The 23,093-nt window shown below is 36.0% G+C and overlaps 1 protein-coding gene across 4 annotated transcripts in view; it reads left to right on the top strand.

The window, feature by feature from the left end:
* The first annotated feature begins 12,653 nt into the window (after positions 1 to 12,653).
* Positions 12,654 to 23,093, top strand: part of LOC104884662 (LEC14B homolog) — a 44,652-nt gene continuing 34,212 nt past the window's right edge. Inside the window, exons 1-4 of one of the 4 annotated variants that reach the window (XM_010669348.4) lie at positions 12,655 to 12,893; positions 13,061 to 13,199; positions 13,302 to 13,426; positions 13,645 to 13,764. In XM_010669348.4, coding sequence (XP_010667650.2) covers positions 13,076 to 13,199; positions 13,302 to 13,426; positions 13,645 to 13,764 — 369 coding nt within the window. In that variant the 5' untranslated portion in view covers positions 12,655 to 12,893; positions 13,061 to 13,075. Of the gene's footprint in view, positions 12,894 to 13,060; positions 13,427 to 13,644; positions 13,765 to 23,093 lie in introns of all 4 variants that reach the window. The other 3 variants (XM_048637952.2, XM_057393699.1, XM_010669346.4) reach the window with 3 other exon arrangements.

The raw sequence follows: 23,093 nt of genomic DNA, 5'->3' as shown, positions 1-23,093 counted from the left end.
GTTACGCAGTAGTTGTTAATATTACGAACGACGTAGTACTAAAGCTTTTATTTAACGGTTTAGGTCCCAATTTCATAAGCGGAACGTTCGATTAAGACAGCGAAAATTCTCCGTTACAAGGTACGTACGCATACCAGTTTAATCCCAAGTATTAGTATCATGATTAGGTTGCAATCAATGTTATTGGAACCTAGAAGCATGATAGGGAACGTTTGATTGATTGAGATTGTCTGGTTAGACATTTGTAATTGAAATCAATATGTTGCATTGGAATGCGTAATTCTATCGTAGTATAAACAAGTGCATTTTTAATCTATCCATAGTGTAACAAGGTTGTTACAAGAGATATGATTCGAGCATTGTAACTAAGAGGACAGGTAAATGATTCTATGTATCCATAGTGTAACAAGAGTGTTACAAGAGATACGATTTGAGCATTGTAACTAAGAGAACAGGTAAATGACTATATGTGGTTATGAAATGAATGGTTAATATTAAAATGAATTATGGCAATATCTTGTAGCTGGACTCCCTACAAGTGATGAACAATGGGGGGAGTGTGGACTTGTCCTACGCTCCTACGCAGGCCTACCGTGACGACAGTAGTGTCCTTATATTTTTGACACTCAAGTAGGCGGAAGGTTCCGTTCGATCTTGGGGGTATGCATACTAAGGTGATGGGTGTGAGACGGAACAAAACCGTATTTACATTTCATCTAAAAGACCTAGTGTCTTTTAAGGATTCAGTAGCCCGTATGATTCTAGTAAGATGACGGTGCCCGTTCGATGCCAAATAAAGATTAAAGATTAAAGGGTTAAAGGATGTAATAATGTTAGCATCATGCTTAAGATTGGTCATGTGTGCATCATTTATGCTTATCTGTATTCAATGGTTCATTACGTACTCAGCATAGCTGATTGTGTGTTATTATGTGTTGATGAACTGCGATGAACCATTGATGCTACAATGGGGAGCAGACTAGGTGTGCTGGTGTTGCTGCATATTCTCGAGCATACGGGGACTAGGCTTTGTATTACATTAAAGCATTTTTAAATAAGTATTATTGGTTTTTCTATGACTTATATAAATGGTTTGTGGTTTGAAGGAAAGGGGTCATTGATGATTCCCGAGTTGTATTTATATTTTAATTCCGCTGCATTTTAGTTTTCAAGACAATATTTTAAGTTATCGTTAACTCTTATTATGCCTTGCGTTCCATCACGGCGGTGACGCCCCCGAGGTCGACGCGACGTAGCGGTGGTAGACGCGTGTGGATTTTGGGGGTGTTACAAAACTGGTATCAGAGCTGAAAGCTCTGAATTTCAAAGACGTTTTAAAAACGATTTCAAAATGGGTAGTATGGGATAGGAGCATATAGAACATATTATGTTATGTGCATTAAGTCATAGGAATGATTGCAAATGTAATTTCATTTCGTGTCTTTAACTCGAATGTGTTGTTTGATTGTTCAATTGAAGTTGCGAACGATTCTTGCAATATTCAAATATGAATAGGTTAAGAGAATGTACAAGGATGTTTCAAAAATGGTGTTGAATTAAAACCTTATTTTTGCGACAAAACTCTTTACTTGATTGAAACGATCGTTTTATCTCATAAATACATATATATATACATATATAGAGTACCCATCACAAACTTGTGTGGTTTGTTTTTTCTTTCTCCTCTTTTTGATAATGTAAAGGGTAATTATAACTTTTTGGCATTTGAAACTAATGTTTATTAAATTTTGTGTCCAATTTCTATGTTTCACTTATTTTGGAACGAAGAAAGTATAAAATTTCAAATAACCTATATATTTATTTTTAAAAAGCGTATAAAAGTGTGGTATTTAGGCTATGTTCAGTCACTTTATTTTTGCTTATTTCAGATCAGATCAGATCAAATTAGAAAAAATAAGTTCAGATCAGATTAGAAAAAATAAGCAAGTTTAGATCTGATCAGATCAGATTAGATCAGATAAGTTCAGATCTGATCAGATCATGCTTATATTTAAAAACTTATTATTATTATTAGTACTATTATTTACTAGTACATTTGTTCAAAAGGATTATTATTGTTGCGGTTGTACTTATTAACTATTAATATTGGTAATTATTATTAATCTCGTTGTTATCATTATAAATGTCGTTGTTATCATTATTTTAAGTTATTTTGTTGTTATTAAATAATAGAAAATTAAAAGCCGTGCTAAGAACATAAGATTGGCGTAAAAATAAGAAATATGTAAAATATGATAGCTCAAATTCATGACATTGAAACTACTAAGTTCGGACTACATTTCAAAATAAAATAAGTGTGATATACAAATTATAAATTTAGATCTGGTATACCTCTTCCTACCGAATTCGATCCAAATCTCTCTAACTATTTGAAGTTGCACCCTATCCATTTCTTTCTTACCCAAGTAATAGTTGTGTGTATATCTTATTTTATTTTATATGAAAAAAATGAGTTGAGTCTGCCAACTTCTCAAGTGTGCAACATTTTTTTAAGGGAAAGTGTGAAACATTTAAGAAATGCTCTTATAAATTAATGACTTGTGTTATAGAATTATTTTTAGTAATAATTATTATTATTATGATTATAGTTATTGTTGTTGTTATAATAATAATAATAATAATAATAATAATAATAATAATAATAATAATAATAATAATAATAATAATAATAATAATAATAATAGTAATAATAATGATAATAATAATAATAATAATAATAATTAATTAATTAAAGTTGTGTAAAAGTTGTGATAGAAATAAAATGATAATAATAGTAATACTCTAAATAAGATCTTAAAATGTACTCTTTCTGTTTTTTTTATCTTTCTTACTTAGAATCTTGGCACTATTCATACTTAGAGAGAATCTTCTCAATTGTTTTCAATCTATAAGAAAAATTATAGTCATGTGGGGTCTTGTTTAATTTAATTTTTACTAATATATAATGAAAGATATTTAAGTTCAAAGAAGTGCATTGGGAGAGGCGCACAGGAAAGTGAGAAATATAAAAAAAAACAGAGGGAGTATTGTATAATAATGAATTACAAAGTAATAATATAATAGTAATAATATATTTTAGAGTTTTGTCAGAAACAACCTTTTAAAACTGTCATTTTGTGAGAAACAACCTTATAATCGTTTTTTTTTTGTGAGAAACAACCTTTAAATGCGATTTTCTTGTCAGATTAGACCCTTCGACCATTTTCCGGAATTGAATTGATTTTTCCAGTGAAGACTTGATTTTTCCGGCAAAAACATGAATTTTTCGGCGAAGACTTTTTTTTCTACCCTCTTCCCTCTTTTTTCCCTCCAATTTCTTCCTCACTACCCCACCCCAACCTCCAGCCTTACCCCCATTCTCCATCCTCCATCCTCACCCTCTCACCTTCTGTAACACCCCCATAATTCTCTCTTTTTACCTTTATAATATAAACTTAGAGAATTACCAAAGCATTATCGCCCGTGTAATAACGTATCGGCTTATTCAGAATTTTGCAGCGGAAAACAATTAACTAAACTTTAAACTTTATTAAAACTCAATAAATAAATAAACAAGTGTTTAGAACTTAAACAATCTAATTTAGTCAACTCAAACAAACTTAAATAAAATATGTTCATAATAATGCAGAAAGTAAACTATACTAGTTACACCTTCTCTCCATTCCAGATTCCCAATGATGCACATCTGCGAACCTGTAATGTCAATGTTATACTGAATCTGTTCCCCATAAAGGATCATCACAGGATCAATAAGGCAAAGCCATGATCACAATCACAAACAAAGCTCGTAATAATCAGCAAAGCAGAGTACTACATACTAGAACATAAGCATTCCTAACATGATACTAAACAATAACGTGCAGGGATAAATCATAGTATAATCATATAACATTCTGCAGACAACTCTTACTGAACTAAACTCTAAACATCTTTTTATTATTTTAATGGAATAGTTATTGGAACGAGTTGACTTATCTACTAATGCCTTCACTAAGAAGACGAAATACGGTCATGACTCCATATTCCAGAATGACCTGCCATATCGAGGAACTTTTGAACTAAATTAAAAGAGGGATGGTGATCAATCTATTCCTTGAAGAGCCCATGACACGCTCACCATGTACTCCAACCCTTAATGTCCAACTCTAGACGTGCACCAGTCTAAAGTCTATAACTATTCTCGTTACACTTTACGTTAATTTCCAATTATCACTTGTTATGACTCACATACAAGCAACACAGAAATAATAATCAGACAGTCACAGCTGAACTTCTTTTATCTTAGAATTTAATAAGTGATCACACCTTACAATCCAAGGCTTACTTTTCTTTTTGATCTAAACATTCTTAATTGTTGAACCTAGCCAACAATAATCTTACCTTTTAAAAGGCATAACTTATCAACTTACCAAATAAGGCCCACAGTCCTCATAAGATAGTGAAAATAAAACTTGTCAGGGAATACATGAATAACATGATTCAATCTCTATAACATATATTAATTCCTCATGCAAATTAATAAATAAAACTTCTTTTCATGCTTGTATCAAATATTCCATACAAACATATAATCTAGTACTCATAATAAATCTCAAATCACATGCTTGCACACAGGCATAAAACATGTAACAATCAAATACTAGAAATCATATATATATATGAACATAATAAGTTCCTATACATGATACTAAAATTTCTTTCTCCTTACATCATGATACAAATCACATAGCACACAGGTATGTTCGTACCTTGTGTAAACTAGTCTGCAGGCCACTTTTAACTCCTTAAATGACCCCTACGAAATATTCTCCGCCTAGAAATCAATATAATCGAAATTAATACTCTTAAATAAAAATTACAACAACTCTAAAATAATCAAAAACCCCTTTAAATACGTTCAAAAGCTGATTTTAATATCAAAACTTCAATTACTTTTAATTCCTAGCATAATACTACCATACTAGTAATTAAAACTCTAAAACTCCATTATTAAAAATCCTTCTGAAATTCCAGCAACTTTAAAAATTAATGATGCGGATCCAAAGGCATCAAGTCAAGTAGAGCCAATTTCACTTCTTATGGAACACATGGGATTCACTTTGAAGAGCTACAACAATGCATTTGTATCATGTGTTACTTAGCTCGAAGAAGAAGACTAGTTAGCATTTTAACTTAGTGTCATTATTAGTTAAAATGTTAGATAAAGTAGTTGAGTTGTTAAATCTTCAATAAGTCTGAAAATACTAGGATGATTTTGGATTCCTTAGTCTTAATATCATGGTTGTATTTTAGGAAAGAGGTGCCTTAGCATGGAAGAATAGTAGGCGTGTGAAATAGGCGTGTGATATCCATGTAATTAAGGAAAGATTTGTTATCTTTCCTTAAAGCTTTTGTTTCCTTAAGTTCTAGCTAGATTCTAGGCTAGAATCAAGGGAGAAATCTTTCCTAAACTACTCTATGTTGGCCGAATGGCTAGGTTGATTGGAGGGCAAGTTGATTCTTGTCATTATAAATAAACATGTCATGCTACCTTACAAGAGCATGAATTAGACAAAAAATTTGTTTTTGATTTTAATTGTGCCTTGTAATTATTTTCTTCCACTACTTAATTTTCAGGATTGTTAATTAACTAGTGTTTAATCTACTTAATTCCAGGAGTGGTTTGAATGAGATTAAGAGTTAACTAAAATATTCAGGAGTGTTTATTTTAGTTTTCATATCCAAAATTCTTTGTGTTGTTCGAAATTCTTGAGTGTTCAACTATCCTAGTTGTGCATTCATATCAAGTGGTATCAGATTTTCCAGGAGGGTGAGGATAGAAGGGATTCTACTCTCTCAAGATCCAAGTAAGTTGTTACTTTCACTCTTTAAAGCTTCAAGCTTTCGTGGGGTTAGGGTTATTGTGCTTCTTGTGTGGCGTACTGTTGGTGGCACTGTATTGATATGGAACGTGAGTTGGAGAAAATCACATAAGCTCTTGCTGACTTAACAAAGCAACAATTTGATTTTCAAATTAAGTATAATGCGGATTCTAGTAATGTTAGTAGACTTGAAATAGAATGGATGCTATAGCTTCTATAATCACAAGAAGCTAGATAAAAATAGCATTGATACATAGGGAACTCGGATGGGAGAAGATGTTGAGGAAGTAAAGTTGTAAAACCTAATTTCAATGATGATAGAGGTTGAAGTTAGAGGACTTTACGGAGACACTAATCCAGAAGATTTGCTTGAATGGATTAGACAATTGGAGAAGGTGTGTGATTATAGGGGATTTGATGATAAAGGAGGTTAAGATTGCTTCGGTTAGGTTAACCAAGTATGCTGGAATTGGCTTGAAAACTTGAAGGCCAAGCGTGCTAGAAGGGAAAGGAGAAGCTTAGTAGTTGGACTAAGCTAAAGAGAAACTCAAGGAGAAGTTCTACCAAGTGATTTCGAGCAAAACAATACATCAAGTTGCAGCTTTGTGCAAGATACGTTGAGTGTGCATGACTACACTATGGAGTTTGACAAGCTATGCATTGTTTGTGACTTGGACGAAAAGGAAGCTCTCAAGATTGCTCGTTACATCAAGGGTTTGAACTGTGCAATAGCAAGGAAAATAGAGGTGTCTAGCTATCACACTTTCGAGGATGTATGTAGGTTGGCTCTCAAATTTGAAGCTCATGAGAAGGAGGAGAGGCCGAAAGTTTCCTATGCAAAAACTGGTAATTCTTTTAAACCTTCTTCATCTTATTCTTATTCATCTTCTAATAAGAATTACGAGGGTTCTAAAAAGGATAATACACCTAAAGATGATAAAAGGGTGGAGAAACAAAAGGTGTTCGTGCCTAAAGAAAAGTTTGAAGAGAACAGAAAGTGTTTTAAGTGCCAAGGAATAGGACATATTGCTAGTAATTGTCCAACAAGAAAGCTCTCACCATGAGACAATATATGACTGAATGAAGAAGAGAGATGTATGATTCGTCCTCAAGAAGAAGGAGATGGTGAATATGTGAGGAGGATGCATATGCCGAAGATGATGGCAAGCTATTGGGTTGTTAGGAGGGTTTTACATGTTGATTGCCTTCCAAGCAAAGAACAAAGGGAGAAACTTGTTTCATACCGTTGCAAGGGGGAGAAACACTTGTAACATGATCATTGATAGTGGTTCTTGCACCAATGTAGTGGCGGCAGATGTGGTGAAAAATTGAACCTTAGTGTGAGGGAACATCCAACCCTTACAAACTAAGTTGGCTTGATGACACAGGGCTAAAGGTGAAGAAACAAGCACTACTTTCTTTTTCCATTGGAAGCTACAAAGATGAGTTATGGTGTGATGTACTTCCTATGAGTGCTTGTCATGTTTTACTAGGAAGACCATGGCAATTTGATAGAAAGGTGATTCATGAAGGAGATTCCAATGTGTATTCTGTTTTGGTTGGAACAAAGAGGGTAAGGTTCCATCCTTTGGCTCCTAATGAAGTGATTCACAAGAAAGAAGAAAAAAGGGTTAATGTGTTGCTTTCATACAAAGAGTTCGAGAAGGAGGTGGAAGAAGAAGGACTGTGCTATGCTCTGTTTGTAAACATGCTGTGAGGGATGAAAAAACACCATGTGATCCGAAACTTGATGCACTCATGGAGGAGTTTAGGATGTATTTCCAGAAGAACTTCCACAAGGGTTACCACCTTTGAGAGGGATTGAGCATGCTATAGACTTGGTTCCAGGAGCTCCTCTACCTAACAAACCAGCTTATAGTGTGATCCAAGTGCTTCAAGGGAATTCAAAACAAATTGAGGATTATTGAAAGAGGGTATGTAGAGAAAGTATGAGTCCATGTGCGGTTCCTGCTTTACTTGTGCCAAAGAAAGATGGAACATGGAGGATGTGTATTGATAGTAGGGCTGTGAATAACATCACTGTGAAGTATAGGTTTCCCATGCCTAGATTGGAGGAATGCTTGATGAGCTTAATGGAGCTTCGTTTTTTCGAAGATTGATCTTAGGAGTGGTATCATCAGATGAGGATTAGAGAAGGGGATGAGTGGAAAACAGCATTCAAGACTAAGCAAGGTCTTTATGAGTGGATGGTGATGCCCTTTGGTTATGCAATGCCCCATTCTTTCATGAGACTCATGAATGAGGTACTTCGTTCCTTTTTAAACAAGTTTTTGTTGTTTACTTAGATGATATCCTTGTTTATAGTAAAAATGTTGATGATCACTTAATGCACTTGAGAAGTTTGTTTGAGAAACTTAGGGAACAAAAATTGTATGGCAAGATGGAAAAGTGTGAGTTCCTTGTTTCAAGCATTGCATTCCTTGGTTACATAGTGTCGAAAGAAGGTGTACATGTGGATCCTTCAAAAGTCCAAGCAATTTCTTCATGGAAAGCTCCTACTAATGCTCATGAGTGTCGAAGCTTTCATGGTTTGGCTTCCTTCTATAGAAGATTCATCCGAAACTTCTCAACTATCATGGCTCCTATCACTGCTTTGTTGAAGAAAGGAGAGTTTGAATGGTCTATTTATACTCAAAAGGCCTTTGAAGAAGTGAAAGAGAAGCTATGTAGTGCTCCCATACTAGCTTTACCAGATTTCAATAACTCTTTGAGGTGGAGTGTGATGCAAGTGGAGTAGGAATTGGTGCGGTTTACTTCAAGAAAAGAGCCTATTTCTTATTTCAGTGAGAAGCTTAATGGTGCTAAGCTAATTACTCCAACTATGACCAGAGTTTTATGCTATTGTTCGAGCTTTGGACCATTGGTCACACTACTTGAGGCCTAAACCTTTCATTCTACATTCAGATCATGAGGCACTCAAGCATATTCATGGACAACAAAAACTCAACCATAGGCACGCCAAGTGGGTTGAATTTCTACAATCTTTCACTTTCTCCTCAAGTACAAAGAAGGAAAAGTAATGTGGTGGCAGATGCACTTTCAGGAGATCTTACTTGTTGGCCATGGTAGATGCAAGAGTATTGGGGTTTGAACATCTTAAGGAGTACTACAAAGATGATGAAGAGTTTAGTTCCATGGTTGCTGCACCTAAGGGTATGTTTGTGCTTCAAGATGGTTTCCTCTTCAAGGGAAACAAACTTTGTGTACCAAAGTGTGGAGTAAGAGAACTTTTGGTTCGAGAAGTTCATGGAGGAGGCGTGGCTGGCACTTTGGCATACAAAAGACACTTGATACTTTGAGTGAGAGTTTTATTGGCCTAGCATGATTAAGGATGTTCATATGGTGGTAGAAGTGTGCTACTTGCAACGTGCCAAAAGCACATTTCATAAAGGACTCTACACTCCTTTACCTGTTCCGGATCTTCCATGGGATAGTGTGAGCATGGATTTCATTGTGGGTTGCCTAGGACTCAAAGAGGCAAGGATGCTATCATGGTAGTGGTGGATAGATTTTCAAAGATGGCTCACTTCATTCCCATGCATAAAACGATGATGCTTCACATGTTGCTGATTTGTACTTTAAGGAGGTGATTAGGCTACATGGAATCCCTAGAAGTATTGTATCAGATAGGGACTCAAAGTTCCTTAGCCACTTTTGGAGATGCTTATGGAAGATGGTGGGAACAAAGCTCCTCTTTAGCACTAGTCATCATCCTCAAACTGATGGCCAAACAGAGGTAACAAATCGACTCTTGGCTCCTTGTTGCGTGGTTGGTGAGTAAAACTCAAAAGATTGGGATGTGAAGTTAGCTCATGCAGAGTTTGCTTATAATCGTTCTCACTCATCAACTACCTTACGTTCTCCATTTGAGGTAGTTTATGGTGTTAATCCTTTCTCCCATTGATCTTGTTTCTCTTCTAAAATGAGATTCATGCGGATTCAAAGAAGAGTTGGAAGCTTTTAACAAGACTTGTTCTCAAGTAAAAGCTCAAATTGAGAAGATGAACACACAATACAAGGAGAGGGCTAACAAGCATAGGCGCCAACCTAATTCAAAGAAGGTGACTTTGGTTGGATTCATTTGAGGAAAGAAAGGTTTCCAAGCAAAGAAAGAAAAATTGATGCCTAGGGGACGGTCCATTTGAAGTCATTGGAGTCATTGGTGATGGAGCTTACAAGATAGACTTACCTAGTGACTATGGAGGGGTAAGTGCTACTTTCAATGTTGGTGATCTTTCTTTCATATCATGATGATGAGAATTTGAGGGCAAATTCTTTTGAAGAAGGGGAGAATGATGCGGATCCAAAGGCATCAAGTCAAGTAGAGCCAATTTCACTTCTTATGGAACACATGGGATTCACTTTGAAGAGCTACAACAATGCATTTGTATCATGTGTTACTTGGCTCGAAGAAGAAGACTAGTTAGCATTTTAACTTAGTGTCATTATTAGTTAAAATGTTAGTTAAAGTAGTTGAGTTGTTAAATATTCAATAAGTCCGAAAATACTAGGATGATTTCGGATTCCTTAGTATTAATATCATGGTTGTATTTTAGGAAAGAGGTGCCTTACCATGGAAGAATAGTAGGCGTGTGAAATAGGCGTGTGATATCCATGTAATTAAGGAAAGATTTGCTATCTTTCCTTAAAGCTTTTGATTCCTTAAGTTCTAGCTAGATTCTAGGCTAGAATCAAGGGAGAAATCTTTCCTAAACTACTCTATGTTGGCCGAATGGCTAGGTTGATTGGAGGGCAAGTTGATTCTTGTCATTATAAATAAACATGTCATGCTACCTTACAAGAGCATGAATGATTTAGACAAAAACTTTGTTATTGATTTTAATTGTGCCTTGCAATTATTTTCGACCACTACTTAATTTTCAGGATTGTTAATTAACTAGTGTGTAATCTACTTAATTCCAGGAGTGGTTTGAGTGAGATTAGGAGTTAACTAAAATATTCAGGAGTGTTTATTTTAGTTTTCATATCCGAAATTCTTTGTGTTGTTCGAAATTCTTGAGTGTTCAACTATCCTAGTTGTGCATTCATATCAATTAATAAGCCTTCTTTAAATATATATAAACATGTTTAAAATCATAATCTTAATCAATCTCATAGTATCTAACATGCTACTATGGTTTTCTAGTAATTAAAACCCTAAAAATCCATGTTTTAATGATTAAAACTTCAATCTAACCATAATAACAAATATGAATTTTTATTCTTATAATATAAAATATATATGAATCAAGATTACTTATTAAAACAGTAAATTAATCATGATTAACATTAAAAGAAAGCATAAAAATATAGTCTTTAATGGAATCTTGAGGAAGAAGAAAAGAAAACAACCAACAAATAGGAGCACAAGGAAGCGCTGAGAAGAACAGTCCATAGCAGCAGCACTCGTGGTGGTCGCTTGGTGTTTTCGAACTTTTTGTGATGTTTTCTGTTGAACAAGAAACGTTACTTGAACAAGAAGAAAAGTGTTTGAGAGGGAAACAAAGGACGTGCAAAGAGGAGAGAGAAAACCGAGAGAGAGAGAAAGTGAATGGCGTGTGAAAGAAGAGAGAGAAAAATAATCTTGTGGGGGGTAAAATAATTGGGTATTAGGATACTTATAAAGGCTTTCTTTTTGGGCTTAGGAAAAAGAGATAAGGTTTAATGAAAATTGATGATGAACAAGATAAATAATTTGGACTTTAATCATCAATATGACTCTTTTTTTTTCCCTTTATCCTTTTAGGATTTTCAGGTTCCCCAATTCCGATCCGTTAGACTTCTTTTCTAATATAAATTAGTATTTAAAAATTCTATCAAGACATGCTTACTTAAATTATTTTCAACTTTATTAAATTATCAAAATAATTTCATTTGACTTTTAAAATAGTCAACCTTTTTAAATAGTCAAATCATTTTAAAACTAACTTGTGTTTAAATATAAATATATAAATACTAAAATATATTTATATAATCCTTTAAAATTATGGGGGATTACCCCTTCTCCTTCGCACAAGAAGCCACCACATCGGCACTGGCCAGAAACCTAGGGCAGGGCCCTCTATTTCAAACCTAAAGAAACCATTCTCTCTCTCCTCTCTTTCAAATGTCAGCCCCCATTTGAATCTCTTGTGAACTTGTCATTTCATCTCTTTTCTCTCATCTAACCATGATTGCACAAAAATTCAGATTGTTGCCATTAACCAGTAAGAAACCATGGCCCTCCAATGTTGTTAACCTAAGAAAACTAAACCTCCCTCCAAGCTTGTTGCCATTAACAGTAAGAATGGAAACAGAAAATAGAGGCGACAAATTTTGGAGAGAAGAAAAGAGGATGAGCAGCAGTGGCGGTGTTAGAGAGAGAATGGGTAAAAAAAAGTTTTCGCCAATCAAGTCTTGGCCGGAAAAATCAAGTCAATGCCGGAAAATGGTCGAAAGGTCTGATCTGACAAGAAAATCGCATTTAAAGGTTGTTTGTCACAATTTTTTTATAAGGTCGTTTCTCACAAAATGACACTTTTAAAAGGTTGTTTCTAACAAAAACTCTATATTTTATAAAAAATAAGATTTTGTAAATCAGAATAGATCAGATCAGATCAAAAAAATAAGTTTAGATCAAATGAGAAAAAATAAATTTAAATCAGATCAGATATGTTCAAATCAGAAAATTTCAGGTGAACTAGATATAGCTTTATCAAAAAATTTTCTTTAAAGGGGAAGAAGAACCAATTTGGCAAGAAACCGTCTTTTCTTTAACCAATTTGGTAGTTTGGGTTACATTTGTCACTTCTATAGTCGAGCTCTCGAATGCATGGGGATCACATCCACCCAAATCGAACGGTTAAGAAGGTGGTGACGTGGCTGGCTCAGCAGCTTCCTGATTAACGTTTTGTAGTGAGGTCTGAGGACTTTCTAGAACTTTGTTTATCCTCAAAATCGGGAAGCACTTGATCAACTTCAGCACCCAAAGAACCATTACTATAGTAAGCAGTAAGCACACCTAAACTAAGTTGTCTTTTTCCTTGTTTTCGTTTATGATCATTACTGAATTCTTGACTTATTTTCACCACCATAATTTGATTATGATTCTTGCATAGCTGATTAAATAAAATTATGGGTCAAATGGTTCTGGTTATTGAATTTTGCATCTATTACAGGTAATAAATTACACAATGAGTAGGTCTAGGAAAAATACGAAGTTATCTGATGAGGCTAGTGGTGGTTTTAGTAGCGGAGGTTTTGATCATGAAATAGCGCAACTTACGAAGCTTAGATCAGGAACTAGTGAGAATATGAGTAAGTTGGTTGGTGGAAAAAATAAGGGTTGGATTTCTCCGGTGAAAATGTTAGCTGCTCGTGAGAGTAATTTTTTACGAAAATCCAAGTTTTCCACTGCAGATGGTTGCCATATTCTTAATAGATATTTGCCTGTTAATGGACCTTACTTGGTGGACCAAATGGAAAGCTGTGCTTATGTGTCCCACTTTTCGTTCGACGGTTCATTGTTAGTTGCTGGATATCAGGTACTCTGTAATGCCTTGTTCTTTTGGATTTCATTTTCAGTTTACTTGTGTTTCGTTCAGTTTTTGTGTTTGATTAAGTATTGGCCCCTGCAGTCAAAATTCAGTTTAAACCAACGGTGCCTAAGTTCGTTTTACGAATGCAGTTCATAAATATGGATTTCAAGTGTTGAGAATATTGTTCTTTAACTCATGTTTGCTTTTGTTATTCTTGGATATAGGGAAGTCACATAAGAGTTTACAATGTGGAAGATGAGTGGAAGGTTCACAAGGATATAATGGCTAGGGGCTTGCATTGGACGATCACAGATACATCCCTTTCCCGGGATAAACGTTTTCTTGTAAGTTTGTGATTCATGTGATAAATCCTTTTGCTATGTTGATTATATAGATCCTATGAGCCATTTTAGTGTATGAGACTGTTTTCAAAGGGTTAGACTTGGGTTGCATTCTTGCATTGCGTGGACCAAAATATTAGGGTTGTTTGTACAAAATAACCTTCTGAAATTGTCTTTTACTTCATACATCAATCATTTCACTTTTCTGCTACCTAGAAGACTATTTGGACCTCATAATAATTCCCTGCATATCTATTGTCCTCGTCATGTTTGCAAATTCAACATTATCAGTCCAAGTGTCTGATGTGGTAAATAACAAGAAAACAATAATAAATGGCAGTTTTTTAGGACATCATCCATAGAATGGTGGTTTTTTCATAAAGAAATCTAAATTGTTGTCAGTGTATCCATTTATTATGAATGAATACAGAATTTTTGAAGGTTAGTGGTAGTTATTCAGAAGGCAAAGCTCACTGATTGATGATCATTGATTTGTCAAAACTTGTAATAAGTTGTATACAATATATCGTTATTAAATATGAATTTGTCGTTGCTGAATTAATTTATTTACTTCCTCCATTTCACTTTAGTTGTGACACTTTCTGTTTTAGGAAGTTCCAATTTAGTTGTGATACTTTCATTTTGGGTAATAACTTCTCTATATTTCTCCTATCACATGGGACCCTTTTATTTTCTTTCTCTATCTCTCTCCTCTCCAAATATTGCCCAGGACTCCGTGATTTTAAAAGTGTCACAACTAAATTGAAATGGAGGAAGTATTCAAATTCTACGAGATTTTACACAAATGGCAGAGTACTTTAAAATGGGGGTTTGCCATGTGCCTTGAGTGGTAAGCGGAGTCATTTGTTCATGACTGAACAAGGTGTATATGAATGCTAAGAATGTTGAAGGTCTTATGCATGATTTATACTGAATAATTATTTGAATTTTCTTTTGCTAGACATCTCTTCTTATGAGTTCAATGTTTTGCTCACCTTGATTCATGGTGGATGAGGGATTGATATTTTTTTGTTAGCTTTTGACACCTGTGGCAACTCTTTTGCCTGTGGTATGCCGTATGCCATCAAGTCATTTTTATGGTGCATCACTAGATTCCTTTGTACATGCTTAAGGTCATATTCAATCGTGTACTTATTTCTCCAATTTTGTGTTTGACTAATGGTCAAACAACTTAACTGTGAATCTTCTCCTCTATCCATAGGGTTTTTGTCAGATAGACCCAAATAAAATACAGTAGGTTTTTTGGGGTGAAAACCCTATTAAAATCTTTTTTTTTTTTGGGAGGGAAAGATCAAATATGATACTTGAGTATTCAATTTTAGACTATTTTAAGAATTTTTGGCAATGAAGTCAACATTCCAACCTTGCCTTTCCCTCCAATTATGCTTCCAGAAATTGTGTGAATCCAGACAACTCCAATGTCTTCTTCTCTGCTCACCTCTCTTTGTTGACTCAGGACATGAATTAAAAATGTCTTTAGCTGCTATGCCTCCTTTTTAATTATGCTTTTTTTTTTTCAGAGAAATTATGCCTTACGATTTTGGTTAATTTTCAGGTCTTAAGTTTTTCACAGTTCTCTGCTGTTCAAAAGAAACCTTCATTTTTTACTCATTTGCATCACATATTGGTGCTTAATCCAACAATATTTGCTGCCCAAGCCCCCAATCAACAATGGAGTGTTGGTCATATGGGTCATAGAAACTCATCTTCTCTCCTATGCTTCTTTCATAGTTAACATCCTCTAAGGCCTTAATCACCATTACTACTACTTGATCTCCATTGACAATTAAGCAAAACATTACGCATAACTCCAATAAAGAGAAAAACAATTTCAGTGATTAGAACAAAGTAAACAACACCCAGAACCCACAATTTCTTTCAACTTCACGTAGAATCATTGCCTACTTCCGCCACATAACCATTACCTGAGCCTGGCAACCACGGCCTCCGGATCACCGCCTTTACTGCAACGACCTCGTGCTTTCGGGGTCCTGGTTGGTGGTTCTTTTGGTGGTTGCTGACAGTGACAACGGGGGATATGGTATGTGCTGTGGCCTGTGGAGGTGGGGTGGTTTATTTAAATCAGACAACAAGCATGGAAGAGCGGAAGGGGAGACCGGACATATAATAAAGATATTAGTAATAATAAAATAAAAAGACTAAATAATATTTGCTTACCTGAATCTGGCTTGGTTCCTCACAAGCTTCACTTACTTATGATTTCTCTAGGGTTCTAACTCTAATCCTTATGCTTCACTCACAAAGGTTTCGAATCAGGAAGGGTTTTAGGAAGGTTTTATGTAGCTCCACTCACTTAAAACAATCCTAGCTTAAACTAAACATCTTGTATAGTTTAAGGTTCTTGTGAGTAGGTTGACTCCCTAAAAAGTAAAAACAATATAATATAATCTTGGAAATGTGTACGCCCAAAATCAAGAAGAAAAATAGTCCGAAATTTGCTTAAAACTTTGAATAATATTATTGATATTTGGAGTTTTGGACTATATATATAATACGAAAAAGAAACAAATTACACTAGAACTAGGAAAGAATAAAATCAGCAACCGTAACTAATCTATCCTAACCAAGCGAAAAAAATGCGGTCACGGCAACGTTTGCGGGAACAGTTGTTTGTAGTGGGAACGACTTGTAACGGGAAATAGAACGTTTAGCGGCCCTCGCGGCGTGAATTTCCTAAAATTCACAAAAGTGGTGTTTTTACCCTGTTTTTCCTCCATTTTACTTTCTGAGAAGCATGCATTTGGTATTGAAAAGTGGTGGAACAACTTGCTGATGATACTTGGGTCTGCCATTCTGAGAAGCAGCGTGGACACCATAGTGCACAATTTTTTCGAAAATTTGTTTGCTATAAATCACCCGCGGAATTTCGAAAAAGCTTTGGAGGGAGTTGAGCAGTTGGTGACAGAGGATATGACATGGTTCTTGATAACGAACCAATTGGTGAAGAGACACGAGAAGCCTTATATCAGATGCATCCTAATAAAGCACCCAAACGTGATTGAATGCATGCATTTTTCAGAAATTTTGACATGTTGTGGGAGGTGATATTGTCCAGTTTGTGAAAGAATGGTGGAGAGGCAATGTTGATATTGAAACGCTGAATAATACGTGCATTGTGCTTACTCCTAAGTGCAATGAACTGAAAATGATGAGTGAGTTTCTCCCAATCAGTTTGTGTAATGTACTTATAAGATCATCTCGAAGACTTTGGCAAATAAACTGTAGCCTTTTCTTAACTCCATTATCAAACTAGAGTGCTTTTGTACCCAAACAACTCATTACTGAGGTGGCTCTTGAAAAGTTTCATGATATGGAAAGGAAGGGTGAAGATAGGGATGGATGAATCACCTTGAAACTGGATATGAGTAAGGCGTAGGATAGGGTTGAGTGCTCGTTTTTGGAACGTGTCTTCAATAGTGATTATGTTTGACGGATTATGGCGTGTCTGTCAAGTGTCTCCTTTTCTTTCAAAATTAATGGTAGTATCTCATGTTGTGTTCTCCCCACGAGAGGACTACGTCAAGGTGATCCTCTCTCTCCATATTTTTTTTTTTGTTGTGTGGTGATGCTTTCTCACTGTTACTTGCAAAAGCAGCAAGAGAAAATCATATTCATGGAGCAAATATTTGTAAGGGGGAGCCAAGGGTTTCTCAACTTTTCTTTGCCGACAATAGCATTTTATTTGCTAGAGCGATATTAGAGAATGTTCTAAAATTGCTGATATTATTAGTACTTATGACAGAGCATGTGGTCAGAATGTCAATCTAACCAAGACAGAGGTAGCTTTTAGCAAATGTGTCAATACTAATAGAAGGAAAGGAATCATTGAAGCCTTGGGTGTCGGGGAGGTGGAAAAGCATGAAAAGTATATGGGTTATCGACAATTATTGGAAGGTCTAAAAAAGCTGTATTTGCCGAACTAAGAGAAAGAATATGGAAAAAACCTTAATCGGTGGAAAGAGAAATTTTTGTCTTGCGCATGGAAGGAAATTCTCATAAAAACTGTTGCCGAAACAATCCCAACATACATGACGTGTGTATTTCGGTTACCCAATGGTTTCCTGAGGAGATTCATTCTCTCCTTGCACGATTCTGGTGGGGTTCGACACATTCAGGAAGAAAGATGCATTGGCATAGATGGGACCAATCCTTGTATGCCCAAATCGATTGGGGGGGGGGGGGTTGGGTGGTTTTGAGACTTGAAATGTTTCAACCAAGCACTCCTTGCCAAACAGGTATGTCGAGTACACCATGATACAAACTCCCTGCTGCATTGTGTTCTAAAAGCTCAATATTTCAAGAATGATGAAGTGTTGGAGACTCGCCTTGGATATGATCCGAGCTACACTTGGGGAAGCATTTGTGGATCTAAATCTTTGGTGTTGGAGGGTCTTAAATGGCCTGTGGGGAATGGGACGACTATTTGAGTTTGGGAGGAAGCTTGGCTACCGGGAGCAAGTTCGGGGTCCTAACCAAATATAAACTGCATTGCTGCTGTTGGTTGCTGATTTAATTGACTTCGAGAGAGGAATGTGGAAAAAGGATAAAATTCAAGCTACGTTTACAGAAGAAGATTACCCTCTATATTGCCATGGACAGTGTTTTCCAAGTGTGTGGTGCTCTTGAGGAGACTACCAATCATGCGTTTTTAGTATGCTGCATTAATTTGGTCTTCAAGTCAATTTGCTATTCTGATTACAGCAGCCCCACCTTCATCTTCTCCTAATCGTCTTCAATGGGTGGCTGGGAAAGTGGACAAAAAAAGTCGAGCTGTTTTGCAACTCTGTTTTGGGCTATATGGTTTTAGAAATGCAGCAATCCATCAGAATACGGACATGGATCCAGTGCGAATTGCTAGTGGTTTCACGAAAGTGGTGGCAGATTCTGTGTAGTACTGGAGTATACAGAGAGGGTGGATGGGATTAGCACTAAGAGTGCAGATAGGTCACCTGCTTCTTGGATGCCTCCTGATGGCCTCCTGATGTTGACTGGATCAAAGTAAACACGGATGCTCTTATGGCTGCTGATGGTGTTATTGTGTTGGGTGGGTGATTCGTGATGCTGATGGTGTAATTATTTCAGCAGGGCCATGAAGGGTGCAGGAAAAGTGGTGTGTGACACAAGCCAAAGCTGCTGCAGCATCTTTTGGTGTGGATCTTGCTGCAAAGATGGGATGGCCGAAGGTGGTTTTGGAATGTGATGCTCTTAATGTAGTTCGTGCTGTCAACAAAAGTCTTATGGATGTTCACCTTTATTCCTCTATTATGAGATAGAGAAGTTTAGTAGAGGGCTTGATTCTTTTAAGTGTTGCCATGTTAAGCGTAGGGGAAGCACATTAGCACATCTTGTAGCAAGGTGGGATTTCGTTGGTTCAGACTATGTATGTTTTAACTCTTTCCCTAAAGTTTAATCACTTAGTTTGGTGGAAATTGATCTTCTTTAATAAAATCTCATACTAATTTCCACGACCCGTCCACTGGCAGCTATGGCGCCAAAAGCAGCCGAATATAACTCGTCTGCGTTCTCTGCCACGACTGGCGAAGTTGTGGCTGTCAATTACCACCCAACCCAAATCAAGGTTTCATCAAAATAAGGTTTTTCCATTTTAGGCTTCAATTTGAAGTAATCCAATGAAATTAATCGAGGGGTTTTGCTCAAATTAGAGTGTGAAAAGTCGTATAAGATTTAATTTGAGAAATTCAGGTCAGATATGTGCTTCTTTAACATGAGATTCCCTCTCTCCCATGCGTTTTTACACAAAATAACCAAGAAACCATTCTAGAACACCGTGAATCCATTACATAGTGGCAGCCGAGTTTGGTGTGAATTTCCTTGTGCTCTTCTAGATTTGGTTTTCTCATAACGACAACTCTCAAACTCGTTAATGAGCTCCCGCTCTAAAGCGGAACGACTTTTTCGCATATCCTAACCACACGCCTATGATAAATATAAAAACGAGATAACATTACTAAGATAAACATCAATTAAACTAGACTCTTATGTGCTTAAGACAAGTAAAACCTATTCAAAGTGGATTAGTAAAACCTTGTAAGGAAAAAGACTCCTATTAACTTTGAACTACCTAGGATAGAACCATCCATATGCTTGCTGCCCAAGAAAGCTTCATCGAGGTGCCTAAGAAACCTTAAGAGACCCACGTAACTTTGCTTGTTGTTCAAGAAAACTAACGCCACCTTCACGAACCTTCAAACATCCAAGAATATTAAGAAACTCAACTTGTTGTGAAAGAAACCATGAGCGATAGGAATTAAGCTCACTTAGAGCCTTCACGCATGCATCATCTCCTCCCTCTTAGGAAGGAACTTGCCTCAAGTTCCAGAGTCATAGCACGACACCAAATTAACAACACCCAACATAGCACACACGCCCTTACCGAGAAGCACTTCAAATGTATTATAGTTCTCCCTATGCACTATCTTGATAGGACCCTCCTCTGTAGGCTTGTTTTCCCCTTTGTGTTGTACATCTTTTGTGCACTCATGGAAAACCATACATAGTCCTCTATCTCAAAAGGCGGTTCTTGCTACGCTTGGAGTAGATGATCTTTCTTCTTCTCCTTCCATTGCTTAAGATTCATGCCTGCCTCAACGCTCATATTCCCTTGCTGCAAAGTATTGAAGTTGCGAACATATCTTGCTTGTAAGTTCTAGGAACAAATCACTTCTTCATCTTTAGCTTAGGTCATCTCAAGAGCAAATTCGTTCCTTGTTCTCCTTTTCACTCTTTGGTTGCAAGGATCATACCATAAAGATGCTAACTTAGGGCTCTTTAAGAACGACATAACTGAAACACTTATGATCGTTAATGCCCTTTGTTCGCTCAATTTTCCTCTTGCACACTAAGTATTCATCGAGATGATCCCCAAGTTTGATCTAGTTCTCCCTCGTGTTTTGTTCATAGGAATGGTAGGAGGTGGTTTTGTTTTCATTTGCAATAGCTCATTTGCATCACCTTAATGGCACTCACCACTATGTCTAGGCTAGTCCCCGACTGTACCATTCTAGCCTCCAAGAAGATCCACATCTTCCTTCAACTTCTTTGAAGAATCATTCACCATCCTCGTGCAAAGTTCAAGAATTTCACATGGAGTTTTGCCTCGCTATGTCTTCATTACTTATCAGATTTAGCTGAAATTTTGACGCAGGGTTGCTTTCTTGTTAGTTTCAAACGACCCCCCCCCCCCCCCCCAAAAAAAAAACAATTAGAATTCCGGTCTTAAACGCGCCAACCGACCCAATGAACGTGCTCTTGTACCAAATGATATGATTTTGTTAACACAATCTGGCTTGGTTCCTCACAAGCTTCACTTATGATTTCTAAGGGTTCTAACTCTGAACCCAGAACCGCAAAATCAAAATTTCCATTAATTCTTCCTTCTCAGTGTAAAAGTAATTAGGTAGGGTTGATAGGATTTGAACCTCTGACATTTTGTACCCTAAACAAACCCTCAACCAAGTTGTGCTACATCCCTTTCATTTCAATTGGTTTTATAGTGTAATTTTGTAAATGATGTAGGTATTTAAGATTTGATGTAGAATTAATACACGGAACTCAACACAAACAATCGATAAAGAAAATTGGTCAAATAAGCCAACAATCACTAACAAAGCTATCCTAGCTTAAATCGAACTTCACTCCTATAGTTTAAGGTTCTTGTGTTTAGGTTCACTCCCTAAAATAATATAATCTTAGGAAATTTGTACGCCGAAAATTTACTTAAAACTCTCAATATTATTGATATTTGGACTATATATATATATATATATATACATATATATATATATATATATATATATATATATACATATATATATATATACATACATATATATATATATACATACATATATATATATATACATATATATATATATATATATAGATTATATATATATATACATACATATATATATATATACATATAGTACTAAAAAGAAACCTAATTAAACTAGAACTAGGAAAGAATAAAATCAACAATTGTAACTAATCTATCTTAACTCGGCTGTTCCGTTCTAGAACTGGTGCTTTATAACGGGTTTGAGAGTTGTCGTTCGAAAACCCATTATAGAACTGTGGAAGGAAATTCACACCAAACTCGGTCGTTCTGCCGTTATGTAAGTGGAATCTTGCTAAATTCGTCTCAAATAGTAGGATTTCAAATATCAATTTCCTATAATTTTTACTTATACACAATTAAAGAAACCAATGTCTACGAAAAAATATTGGAATGCGTGAAAAAGCAAATAGTGCATGTATTGTGAAACGACGGAAGTATGTATGACTATAACTGGGACCACTTCATCAAATTTTCCTTTATATTTTGATCTTCACTAATTCTCATTATTCTTCTTTATCATCTCACGTTGAACTGTCCAGTTTATCACAACCTGGATATCGTATGATGAAAATGTAGTCTTTACTCTTTAGTAAGATACCACCCGAGGTATATTTATGGGAATAAAAATTAGAGATGTATTGTTGTAAACCACACTAATGCTATCTATGTTTTAGTCGGTCTAATGTTTGAGCAACTAGGAGGAACTTCTCTTTTCATGTGATCTTGGAGAGAGACGGATCCTTTTCCATTTATGCTGCATATGGTTTGCATATAATTTTATTCAAGTGATCCTATTTCTGATTCATAAAGGAAAGTAGACTATGCGAATCTTAAACTTAAAAGAGGTAGGGAAATGCAATGAAAGGGTGCAAAGAAATCAAGGAGAGGATAGGAAACCAAAATCTAAAAAACAAATGATACCAACAATGGTGTGGCAGAACATGACTTACTCTCACACTATATTTTGTTGGGAGGTTTGGCGTAATTCCCAAATTACGCCTCATATTTGGGGAATTTCTAGATACCCCTAAGGTTTGTGTTTGGGTCTAAAATACCTTTATTATGAATGGAACCCTAACACGTTAGGTTTTCCCCTCTCTCTCTAATTTTATTTTTCTCCATCCATCATCCTCCATTGATGAACCTCCAAACTTTATCTCTCCTCTCCATCTTTATCTTCTTCATTTCGCCTCCCATCATCTACTTCACCACTCATCTCCTCACCGCCATAATATTAAATATCGGCCGCATCAATTCGGTTCACCCAGTTGTAACGAATTTCAACTTTGGCGAACCGAATTCGACGGGTTCATACCGTCTTCTTGTAATATACTGAGATTTCGCCCATTCCAACCGCGACGACGCAATATCTCCCGCATTTCCCATTACAAGATGCGATCTTCAGATTTTGTTTCGAGAAAACAATCCCTAG

This window comes from Beta vulgaris, chromosome 3 (genome assembly GCF_026745355.1).
Source record: "Beta vulgaris subsp. vulgaris cultivar EL10 chromosome 3, EL10.2, whole genome shotgun sequence".
Taxonomy (NCBI): Eukaryota; Viridiplantae; Streptophyta; class Magnoliopsida; order Caryophyllales; family Amaranthaceae; genus Beta; species Beta vulgaris.
The sequence above is the reverse complement of the archived record's forward strand: the minus strand, read 5'-3'. Positions and strand labels throughout refer to the sequence as shown.